Source organism: Electrophorus electricus, chromosome 2, assembly GCF_013358815.1.
Source record: "Electrophorus electricus isolate fEleEle1 chromosome 2, fEleEle1.pri, whole genome shotgun sequence".
Lineage (NCBI taxonomy): Eukaryota > Metazoa > Chordata > Actinopteri > Gymnotiformes > Gymnotidae > Electrophorus > Electrophorus electricus.
Genome location: NC_049536.1, coordinates 7107535 through 7119948, shown reverse-complemented (window position 1 = coordinate 7119948; position 12414 = coordinate 7107535). Strand labels below are relative to the sequence as shown.

The following is a 12414-nucleotide window of genomic DNA, read 5'->3' as shown; positions in this document are numbered from 1 at the left end:
ATGGAAGCGCTACATGTGAGGTAGCCAGGACAAGTAACCAAAGTCAAACTGAAAAGCCAGTGAAATGGCATTTTCAAGCAAGAGAAGAGCTTTGATTACCTTTGAAACCAGGCAGGAGATCATTTCTTTAAAGGCCTCATCGATCAAAACATCGGTTTTAGAATGGTATTGTTGCTGTGAAGATGTTCAGAGCATGGGCAGAAGACAGATAAAACAAGATGACAGAAAAATTGAATTACAGATTTCATGTGTATATATAGAAGTATAAAATTACCTGAAAGAATAAGTGCTTGAAATCTCCCCCCCCACCACACACACACAGCCACAGCCATAGCCACAAACATACAGCCACAGACACACCATGGGAAAACATTGTGCACAGGGCAAGAAAAATACCCCTTACATGAACAGTTCTCATACTTAAATCCTAATCTTAACCACAACAGAAATGTCAAAACGTAACTTAAATCACAGTAAATAGGCAACCTGTTCCAACAGCACAATTATTTAAACATATATTGTAGAGCAGAAAAATGTTCCCATGTAACAGGTCAGAGTTAAGCAGCTAATAGGTCTATTATGCTAGTGAATGGAATTCCTTTTCTCGTTTAGGGCAAAGGAATTTGAAGGATACTTTTTATGTGGGCCACAATTAGGGCAGCCTTGTGTTTTTCTAAAGGACCCATCCAGCTGCGGTGACCAAAGGCTCAAACAGGATTCAATTAATCCGCCATTTCATGTCTGATAAGTCTTATTCACTTTTTTTTTTTTTTGTGTCAAAAATGATGTGGAAAAAAGATGGGGAAAGTCAGAAAAAGAGAGAACGAGAAATAGGAGGAGAGACTGGGGGAGAGAGACGAAGATGGTAGAGAGGGAGAGAGAGAGAGAGAGAGAGGGGGGGAGAGAGAGAGTGTGTATGTGTGTGTGTGTGTGTGTGTGTGAGTGAGTGAGTGAAAGAGAAAGAGCCTCCATTCGGCTCCACTGAATGGATGCCTTTGCTGCATGCAAGCAGGAGTTCATCTCTGCCAACAATGCCCTTTCAGAGCACATCTAAAGAACACCCAAATTAAAAATTTCAATCAACAAAGAACGCAGATCGGTGACAAATTGAGGGTGCTGAGAGGTCACCGTTGGCAGCCCTAATTTTCTTTTCACCATTTTTCACCACATGAAATGGCCTTTTTTTCCATAAACGGAATTATGGGCGAATCTTAAGGACTTTTTACCTCAATTAACACTTCCATGTTTGCTTTTTATGTAACAGTGGGGGCCAAATTGCAAGAGCTCTTTCTGCATTAGAGGAGATTAAATGGTGAGGTCTTTGCCATGTGTGTGAAAACCAAAAGAACAATAATTTCTTTTGAAAACATTTATCTGGGAGAGATCCAGTAAGAGGCACTTCAGAGAAAAAGCAGTTTCTAAGAGTAACCTTGCATTCTGAAATGCGGCAATCCCAGTTACACACAAACTTTAATGGAAGCAGAAAATAGGCCAACACATACTGTAGTAAAATGATTTTTTGCATCATATTACAAAACACAGAGGTGTGGAATCGGCCACCACAAAATTTTGATCTTTTGTTCATAGATTTAATTGAGTATTTTAGGTAGTCCAAACTACAAAGTGAAGAGGCATAAAAAGCCATTCACCTAGGCTATTGGGCTATTTGCTTGTCCAAGGAAAGTTACGGGAACCAAAACGAGGAAACATGATCAATTTGAGATTTTGCAACGGCCAGGATTTCCACTATGCCGTGGATAATAAGGAATGAGAGAGAGAGAGCAAGAGAGCAAACAAAAGAAAGAAAGAAAAAGAAAGCAAGGAAAGAGAGTCAAACTACTTCTAATAATCCAATTTTAATAAGATAAGCTTTTTATATTTATTATGAATTACAACAATGCATTATTTTAAATGTTTTGATGATGTCTTTGCAAGTCACATTAAAATTATGCAACTTAGAGAAACACTATTAATAAATAAAAGGAAACTGTAGTTTGAATGCATGAGTATTGGAAAAATGAAGTACAAGAAATTAACTGAAGTCTGAAAGGCAGGGTTTCAAAAAGGTTACCAGGTAATAACAGCTAAGAGTGTTTGTACTTAAATAAAGTTTCTTTGGAAGGGGGCTAATGTGCATGTATAAAGGCTCCTGTAAACAGTCAATGGCTTGCATACACTAAACCTCATTATTTGTTCATTTGAGGAAAAACTTACCCACTGTTTGTTAATCTTGGATTCATGTGATGAAGAGCAGGACAAATGAAGACAAACAAAAAACAATAACAATGACATAAATAAATAATATCTTACTGTGGAACAATGAGGGAAAAGTTAATATAAATTCATGAAGTATGGTATCATGGTATATGAAATAAGATCAATGAAAATACAATTCAAACATAAAGAAATTGCCAATAAGCCATGACTGAATAACTAAAGTACTAAAATATTATTAGAGTGAAAAAAGAGTGTTAGTGAATGGTCTGAAAGGCATAGCTCTAGGATTAGATTATCCTGGGAATAAGGCCTTCATTGCTGATATGCATATTTGAAATCTCAAAAACCACAAGAGAAAAAACTACAATAATTTTTGTATACCCTACAACAAAGTAAAAAAAGAAATACTACTACTACTACTACTACTACTACTATTAATAATAATAATAATAATAATAATAATAATAATAATAATTTCCACAAAGATATACTAGGAAATTACATTTGCAAAGTATTTGCTAATAATAATCATAATCATAATAATCATAAAGCAAAAAAAAAACCCTCCAACTTCCCCAATCACCCCCCAAAACAATATATATTGTGCAATTAGTTCTTCTTCACAAGTTATAAGGAGTCATAAGGAGTCATGACCATACATAATCAGCTCCCAGTTGAGCTACTTCAGTTCAACATATACTGCACACACACTTTATTGACCTTGAACCCAACTGTATTATGCTCAACTCTGTACCATTAAAATAGTGTGAAATTCTTCCCTAGTTGGGTTATTCACTTTTCTTCCAGAGGGTAAGTGATGATCTTCATGGAAAAAAAGAAAACACTGAAACCTTTATTGTTTAAAGATTCTTTCAAATAACAGTTTACTCTTCACATATGGAGGCACATAGGAAACGATGTCAAGATTCTGTGCAAAGAATTAAAAATAAGTTGCATGGCCAATTATCAAACCAGACTACAACAGCTAATGCTTGGCAATGTGGCATAAAGTGTTGCACTCTTAAGTGCTGGTACAATTCACTTCACTGTTCACTTTCACTCTTGACATATAACCCCAGAGAACTGGTAATAATGATAAACATAACAGACAAAAGTAGGCTTTATCAGATGCTCCCTACCATGGCTGCAACTTACCTCTTGGTCTTGATCAAGGAGGCAGAGTTTGGAACATTGCTTCTTGGCATCCATGAGAACGTTGAACATGGTACAGATGGACAAGGGTACCCTGAAGTCTGTGGACTTACTTTTTTGCATCTTAGAGTCAAAAGCTGCTTTGGTCCTGTATTTAAAAGAGGTCCAAAGAATAACTCAAAGGACAATTTTTTGTGCGACTTAACCTCAAATTGGACTGCAAATAAGAAAAGGCCTTGAATACCTTGTGCAGATGTGAAATGTAAAATCGAACAGATCATGAATATTTTCTATTACAGCTTTTATTTGACTGTATAACAATCAGAGTAAACTAATCCTTTTTCCTGTAGACCCTGACCTTTTGACACAAGCTTCCATCATGTCACTCGCCATGAGCTTGAGCCTCTGTTCCAGATGTTTGGCAAACTCGTCCTCTGGCCAGTGAAGGTCCATCACAAACATCTGGAGGGCATCCAGTTTCCAGAACATGTCATCTGATGTTGCTGAGCCATTACTGCCAAAGACAGAGGGAGCACAAAAATAACATCAGCTTTCTCTGTGCTTTTCATCAAATGTCCAGTGGAGACTACTCATTATACTTCATCAAAATCGGTCAGTCTTAGGCATTGTGGCTCAATTTCATGGTTTCTAAAATTTTCTCCAAAAGCACTGCTACATTTTAAAACCTATACTCAGGAAAATCAAAAACAGAAGCCCTTTCTTTGATTTCTTCTTCAGCTATAATGTGTCATGTACTTGCCATGTGCATCAACAGTTTGAAAGCACTCAATAGATTTTATCGGGAGTAGAGCATTGGTTTTAGTCTGAAAGCTAATTTTAGCAACAGGTACTCTTGCACAGAACAAGGTAGCTTAGCAACTAATTCAAAAGAAAGCTACAGCTAAAACAGGAATTTCATTCCTAACATTCTGTACATTTCGGTCACCTTTTAAATCATATTCATATGTGCCTGCTGTGGAATGAACCATACAATTACAAATTTTTAAGGGCATGAGTTTCTGTAAGGCCACTATAACATGCTTAAGTACATGTTTCTTTACTCATTTTACCTATATTATTACTATCTTTTTTTGTTTTTCTGACTATTCGGGTACAAATAAAACAACGCGTTCATTTGCAAAAGTAAAAGAAATGCAGGAGAGCTGTGTGTGTAAAGCTTGTAACTGCTGGAGTAGAAAGCTACTGGGTTTCCAGAGGCACATGAGAATCTCACCAGGGAAGACAGATGGACTGACACCGGCGTGTCAACCACAGTTAACACGGCAACACACCGAGAGGCTGACACAAGCAGCATTCAAGTGTACAGCGCAAAATGCTCGGCAGCAAGAAAAAAAAGGGCACTCACTCCTCTCGCTGTTAAAAGACTGTTACCTTCACAAGTGGCAGTCCTGGAAAATAGTTTGGCAAAGTCCATGGTGCAATTAAAAAGGATGAGCATGAGTTCCCACTCGATTAATTAGCAGCAGTACAGTCCGTGAGGGCCCCCTCGGGGGTCTGTGCCACCCCCTCAAGCCTGTGTGAGCGGGGGAAGAGGCAGCATGAACAAATGGACGAGCTTCTCGCCAGGCGCGGGATTCCCATGGGGGAACACGGCATTCTGACTGCCTCTAACAACCAGCTAACCATAAAGTCCCCTTGGACAGACACCCACAAGACTACTCCCACTACACACACAGATTCAGGCCTAAAACCTGGTGTGCATTTACAGTCCAGGCTGCTTACACCGAACAAGACTTACACAATATGATTTTTCTTTGCAATTTAGAATGTGCTCTTATAACAAAGACCTACATTGCTCCAGGGCCTATTGAAAACTGGATACTCCCAAACAACATATAAGGTTATATAAGGTAATTCCAGTATTCCACAGGGCAATAAGGCAGAGATTTTGATTTTCTTCTGTAATGGGAAGATGTCCATAAGTGTGAATACGTTTAAAGTGAATAAATTACATCTTTCTAGAGAACAAGTGCTGTTAGTAATGAACTTGTTGGGGTTCAGTGTTGCGTTCAAGATTTGTCTATTGTCCCTAGGCACTGAGAGACTCTCTGCTAGCTTCAGCTGCTTAAGAATCAACAGATTTGACTGTCAAAACAAGACTAGCATGCCAGGCATAAAAAAGGTAAATAAAACATTTTTATCGGTGCACTTTTATCTTTTTTGAATTTGTGTGCATGAATAACATTGAGAAAGTGCGAGCTGCTTCCTTAATGGTTTTGAATCAAAAATCAGAGGAATGCAGAATAACTAAATGTTTTTCACAGCTTACATGATGCCCAAAAGATCACAGACGCTTGGGTTTCTGGTACTCACAAAATCTCTGGCAAATGAATTCCTTGTAAACTAGAAATTCAAAGGCAATTTGAAACAGAAAATTGAAATGTCAAACACTAATATTGTATGGTCTCATCAGTAAATACACAGTAAAAGCCAATTTTGCATTGGGTCACAGGACAAAAAGGACAAAAAAAAGGAATGTATCCACCAACAAATCCTTTTTCACATCCAAGATTAAACGTTCACACAGGCATAGCGCATGCACACCAGTGCAATGAGCATCTAATACACTGAGTGGAAGACAATCTGCATCATGCCTTTTGACACGTTCTTGCTCATGTCTACGCCATGAAACACATATGAAAAGCATGTGCATTGACTCTGGAACTGCTTAATGTAGCTATAAATGACAAAACTAAAGCTAGAATATTTAATATGAAAGTGAACAAGATTCAATTCACTATGTGTAGCCTATCGGTTTTAAACAGGGCATATATGTTTTTAAAATGACTTTATGCTCTGATTCTGAAGTTGACTTGATTTTTGATATTTCTGTAGGTTGGGAGCATGATTTAAAAAGTTAAATGCCTTCTTTATAACTATAATAAGCAAACGGCATGGCCGTTGAGTATGGATGGTGCCCAGCTGGCCCATACACACGTGTTGTCACATAGTGGTCCCATCCAGGAGGGGGTGGAGAAGCTGGGCATCTGAGGAAGACTGAGGGGCAGGTTGGGAACTTTAGGCAAAGGCATGCTTGGCAGATTGTTGGTAATAGTCCTGCCAGAGATTAAAATGAAGAAAAAAGAGAGGAAGAAAAAGACAGAAGAAGATACAAGGGTGAAAAAAGAAAGCTGATATAAAGCAGGAAACATTGAAGAACCTTAGTGGTTATCTTGATGCAGAGAGGAAGGCCTCAAAACCTGAAAGAAGCTTAGAACCCAAGTAGAGTGTGAGCCATAATTATAGAGGGAATATATATTACAAGAAAAAGATTGGAACAACAGAAAGCAGAGGAGTGACAGTAGTTAGTAGCAGGTTACTAAAAGAAATTATGATCCACACGATAATCACAAAAGTAAAATGTATTTCATATGGACTGGTTTGTTGGATGTATATAAAAAAGTTTCTGCTTTTTTAATATATAAAAACCATTTCTGCTTTATACAAAAAAAATCCTGTTTGCTCCTACTGCCGCACATTCTTACTTGACTGGCTGCCATGTCTCCTGTTCAAATCCACGATGGACAGACTGAGCGATGGAGGACTCCATCAGATCAATGTAGCGTACAACCAGAGGCTTGTAGAGCTCCTGCAGGTGCTGGTGGAATGCTCCATTGCACAGCTGATCTAGAGGAGGGAAAAACATTAAACTGGTTATGAGAGTTTAAGCTGTAGTAAGCAATGAACACACTTTGAATTCAGGTGATGCCATTGTAAATTTCTGAAATATATTTTGGTACTGTTCCAGAGGCAAAACCAAACTACTTCAGACAAGTGGTAGAAATTATTAATTCTGAATTCTAAAAAGAATTTTAATCCAACACAAAATGCAGAATAAAATGTTCAAGTTAGTGTACAGACAACATGTAGTAGTGCGTGGGATAGAAGAGTCAGATGAGTAAAGGTGACACATTCTGATAAATCCCCATAGATTTGTCCTAATGAGAGAGAGAGAGAGAGAGAGAGAGAGAGAGAGAGAGAGAGAGAGAGAGAAAGAGAGAGCGTGAGCGAGCATGTGAGAGACAGTGACAGAGAGAGGTGTCTCATTGGGCTTCATTAGATATAATTCCCTCTCGCTCTGTTCCTCCATCATTAACACTAGCCTTTTTACTCTCATGAGAATATAAGCACGTTTCACAACCACTTAACATCTTGAAGAGATGATGAAACCTATGTGAGCATTTAGTATGTAGCATGATGTAGCCTTTGTGTCCAAGTGCTTTTATAGTATTTCAATCAATCAAGTTTAATCATAAGGGACCAAAAGAGTATTGTACCTAAAATAAATTATTTTAATTGATCAAGACACCAAATTCATGTCAAACACGCATACATTACATATGCAGGATTACAGCATCTTTAACATAACTAAAGTAACAATGACAGTAGCATTTCAAATTTACAGCACTCTAATACTAGTGATTACAGATGACACTCTCAAAGTCAACAAAGAGCCAAAAAATAAATAAACAGTTGTGTTCAACCAAAGTTTATATGTTCTAAAACACCAAGATTCTATTAAATCTGACTGATATAGTATGACTAATAATAAAAAAATATCACAAAAATTAAGAAAATTAAAGCTCTTCCCATTGAAGACAGCTTGTGTCTCATCCACACTGGTAAGTAAAAATAATTACTCCCTTTTTTTCTGATGTAACAAGGTTTTCTCATTTCAGTTCATATGAAAGGACTGTTGTGACAGATTAAATAATTGAATGTCGAACAGAGGAAAGCACTTAAGAGAGAAAACAATAGGCTTATACTTCAGTCTCATATGAACAAGTGTCCTCAAAAAGACAGTCTTCTAAGGAGTGCTACTCTTATGTGTGTCTTTCTATTGTGCCAACAGTGTTTTTATCAGCATGGTTGACTTTTTTTTATGGTGAAACTACAAGTCAAATGCACAGATGTCAGACATGGCTGGAGCACAGGACCTGGAATGGAACAGGGTGTGGTTCTGCTAACTACCTAAGGGGTGGAGCTTGCTAGAAAAGCTTTTCTTTTAAGGTAATAAAATTTACAGATACAGTTGTCAAGCATTTCAGTTAGACTATTTTTTCCTATTTTAATTAGATTGTTTTATATTCTTTGTTTCCCCATTCAGCATACTCCGTGCACTTTGATATGATCAAGCAGTCTCATTTTATTTTAGGTTATGCTAATATTATGAAATTAGTAAACTGGAGACATTGGACAAATAAAACATCAAATTGGCCATTTTGAGATTTAAGCTTTGGCTATGTTATACCAATATCAGAAACACAATTCCAATGACATATGATTAGGAAGATGTTAGCCCTATCTATGTATCTGTCAGTGGCTGAATTAGGATTGCTACCAGCCTCACCTGTATCTGTCAAAAATGGTGAGAAACCAGAATTGATTTTCTTGTTTTAATGCTTAATTTAGGCCTCATTAACATTTTATTGTGTCTGGTTTAAGTTTTAACTCTAGTTTTGCTCATTTGCTCACCTTAGGAAAATTATCGGTAAGAATTAAACAAATAATTTTGAACAAAGCATGGCAAAACTTATTCAATAAAAAGTAAACTAATATAAACGAATTTTATATATATATATATATATATATATATATATATATATATATATATATATAAAAAACAAGCTACTGTTGCTACTACACACTACATAAATGAAAATTAAACTGCACCAGTGGCTTATGACAGAAACGCCACTGGTGCAGTGACAGAAGCTCAGTTTTCTAAGAGTCTTTATTTCCAGTAATTCTGTAATTCTGCACTGTTCTGTCTAGCTTTACATTCATGCTTAACAATTTGTCGAGGTTCCACATTGCACTCACTACTCTATATATCCTGTTAAAATAAAAAATGGCAAGGATCACCACAATTTCATCACATATATTCCTCTATTGTGTTCATATTATCATGTTGGTTTTCTGAGCATATGGATTTCTGTCAATGTGAAGGAAATTCTCTCTTATCTGTTCTATATATATATATATATATATATATATATATATATAGAGAGAGAGAGAGAGAGAGAGAGAGAGAGAGAGAGAGTTATTCTTTAAAACCCATGTCTATTGGCAACTGCTTTGGACTTGTGGAAATTAATAATATAAAAAACAAAAGCTTTTAGAGAAATATGAATAAACATTAAAACAATAAATGAGACACTCCAGTATATTTGTACATGGAACTATTAAGGCAACAAAGGAAACAAGGATCCTGTAATTACCATGTTGACACTGTTCACTGTTGCATAACTCATTAACCTCCTCTCTTAACTAGGTTTGTTTTCCCATTACACTTCTGGTGTAATTCCTGCATTTAGCTGAGAGAGTATTAAGCGCGCTATTTGCCCGTGCCCTGGCTCTGAATTAAACAGCAGAGTTGGTGTGCTATAAACAGAAATGGTGACAAGATGGTGGGTCAGGGCAATGAACAGAATGGCAGAGAGAAAGCTATACAGAGAAGAGTACATGAATGGAAAGAGTGTGAGAAAGAGGAGAATGAGGAAGAGATTCAGATGGAACCCGAAAGAGGACAAATATAAAATAAATAAAGAAATAAAAATCAAAATAAAAAGAATGAATGAATAATTGAACAAATGTAATGTGTGCTAAAGCTTACTCACAGTCAGTACGTAAGGAATTGTTGATCAACTGAAAGAGAGGGAAACTATCCCACGAATCTTGTGGCTGTATAGCTAGAACAGCATCCATGTCTACTGTGTAGAGGGACAGGAAAATTTCAGCATGTTCTGCCATCATCTCTGGCCACCATGAGAAGGCCTATGGTGCATACACACACACACACACACACACACACACACACACACACACACACACACACACACACACACACACAATTAGCATAGTAGCAAATACATTACATGCAATATACAGTGCACAAACAGATGTATGCATAGACACAACATACACAAAATAACAAAAGGCATATGTCAGAAGAGACAAATAAGATGTTAGCTGAATTCAACAGGAAAGACACACACCATAATGGATGTTCTCAACCACAAGCCTACTGGATGACAAGTCATATAATAAGAAAAAACCTTGAGAACTGAGAATAAAGAAATGCTAAGGAAGAAACGGAAAGAAACAGAAGCCATATCATCACCATGCTGCTACAATACAAAAAACACAACTGAGCCCTCACACAGTTGCACTCTGTCCAAGAAGCTTAAAATGGCATCTAGAACCCTTTTGAGCATGTGCAGACCTTTGGCCAAATAATTTTTTTAAGTGCCCAGTGTTTTGGCCAGTGTTAAACTCAGGTCAGCCATTGCCATTTCCCACTGTGGCATGGAAGACCAGTGCTTCTTCCAGTGCAAGTGAAGCCTATTATAGCTTAGTGTGTTTGATGAAGAAAGCTGACATTAACTCTGCTTTGTGTGAGAAACAACCTGCTGTTATCTTATGGACTCCTGGCCATGAACTGTGCACTGCAGAAGCTGTGCACTGGGTGGTAGAGCTCGTTGTAAACGTATTTTTTTCTTGTTCACAAAACTAAAGCTGTCATACCTTTTGTGCTACTGATAAAGACATGTATATGTGTACAGATATCAAGCACTTGTCTCAAACTAGACTCATTTGTTTGACCCATAGTTTAGTTTGAAGCATCTGCCCTGCAGTGACATATTCTTTTAATGTCACATGAGGTTTTCTTTGATGCATTCTGTGGTGTTTGGGATACAAAAATTCACTTATCAATACTATACATTTTTCCCACAGTGAAGAAGTAACTTCCATGGTTATGGAAGATTGCTTTAGTTGTCAGCCTATGATACTGCTAAAGAATGTCAAATAATGACATTAGACTGTTAAATTTACCATCTGGTCCAACATTTCTTTAGACATCAGTGCAAACACGGGAAGATAAAGTGTGGTAAGCAGAAAACTGTAACATGGACCTCCACATTTTACTGTTAGATTGTTAAACCCACAACTGCCGTTCTCTTATGGACACCTTGCCATGAATGGTGAGCTATGAACCAGGATAAAGAGTAGAACTCAAATAAGTTACCATTCCGAATGCAAATGTGATTACATAAAACTGAACATTAAAACTTTTTCAAGAAACTGTTCCAAGGGACTGGAACTTTGGTGATACATACCTACAAGTACCATTTTGGCTTCATTTTTATGTAATTTGAACCTTACAACACAAAAATATAATAAAATCTCTTTAAGAACATTCTTAAAAACATTCATTTAAAATAGGATTAGTGTAAGAACTACCGACTCCAAGAAATATACGTGCTGGTGAATGAAATCAAAACATAACACAAAGTCTTGACACTATGTCAAATGTCTTGTATTTACAGATCTAAATGCAATTACTGTATGCTACTGAAGATCTACACAGTGTTATTTGTTGTATCCCCCTAATGCTAAAAAACACTGAATTTGCTTAATTTAGTGAACCTTTTTTCCTATTTCAATTCCTATTTTAACATGATGCATCTATGTGGCGGCCATTCGAGAGTGCAAACTGATTAGTCAATCATGCCTTGTTACACTCCCCATTTTAAAGCTCTGAGCAGTTATGCACCAGTGAAGACCATATGTGATGCAGGGAACAGAACTGATTTATTATAAAACAACATTACTTAACACAAAGACAGCATTCATATTTTATTTTAGGGTGAACAGTTGAATCTTAGCATCTAATTAATGCTTTCATCCATAAAGATGCTTAGTAAAATTTTGATGATATAGAGAACGAAAGTTACAAGTGCATGGAATTTTAATTGGCACTTGAAACAACAAACAAAAAAAACTGCTTTTTCAGGCACTTCTATATATGCTATTCAGTTGCAAAATAATTCTTAATTCTTTACCCTTTTTTGACATGTACAACTTAATGATAAACAAAACTAATAAAAAAATAAAAAAGAAAGGTAAACAGTTTTAGTAAATCTGTTTTTGAAATGTGTCTAAAGACGTGCGATTTACAATATAAATTTAGCTCTGAGGATTTGTTCTTTTCTTTCAAATTTGGAAAATGGTATTAAACAC

The 12414-nt window shown here is 36.6% G+C and overlaps 1 protein-coding gene across 3 annotated transcripts in view; it reads right to left on the bottom strand.

Moving 5' to 3' along the window:
* Positions 1-12414, bottom strand: part of cadps2 (Ca++-dependent secretion activator 2) — a 75939-nt gene that overhangs the window by 19659 nt on the left and 43866 nt on the right. The window contains exons 17-22 of one of the 3 annotated variants that reach the window (XM_035523760.1): positions 10011-10167; positions 6876-7017; positions 6328-6447; positions 3728-3883; positions 3373-3517; positions 100-174 (exon numbers count right to left, since the gene is read on the bottom strand). In XM_035523760.1, coding sequence (XP_035379653.1) covers positions 100-174; positions 3373-3517; positions 3728-3883; positions 6328-6447; positions 6876-7017; positions 10011-10167 — 795 coding nt within the window. Of the gene's footprint in view, positions 1-99; positions 175-2214; positions 2230-3372; positions 3518-3727; positions 3884-6327; positions 6448-6875; positions 7018-10010; positions 10168-12414 lie in introns of all 3 variants that reach the window. The other 2 variants (XM_035523759.1, XM_035523761.1) reach the window with 2 other exon arrangements.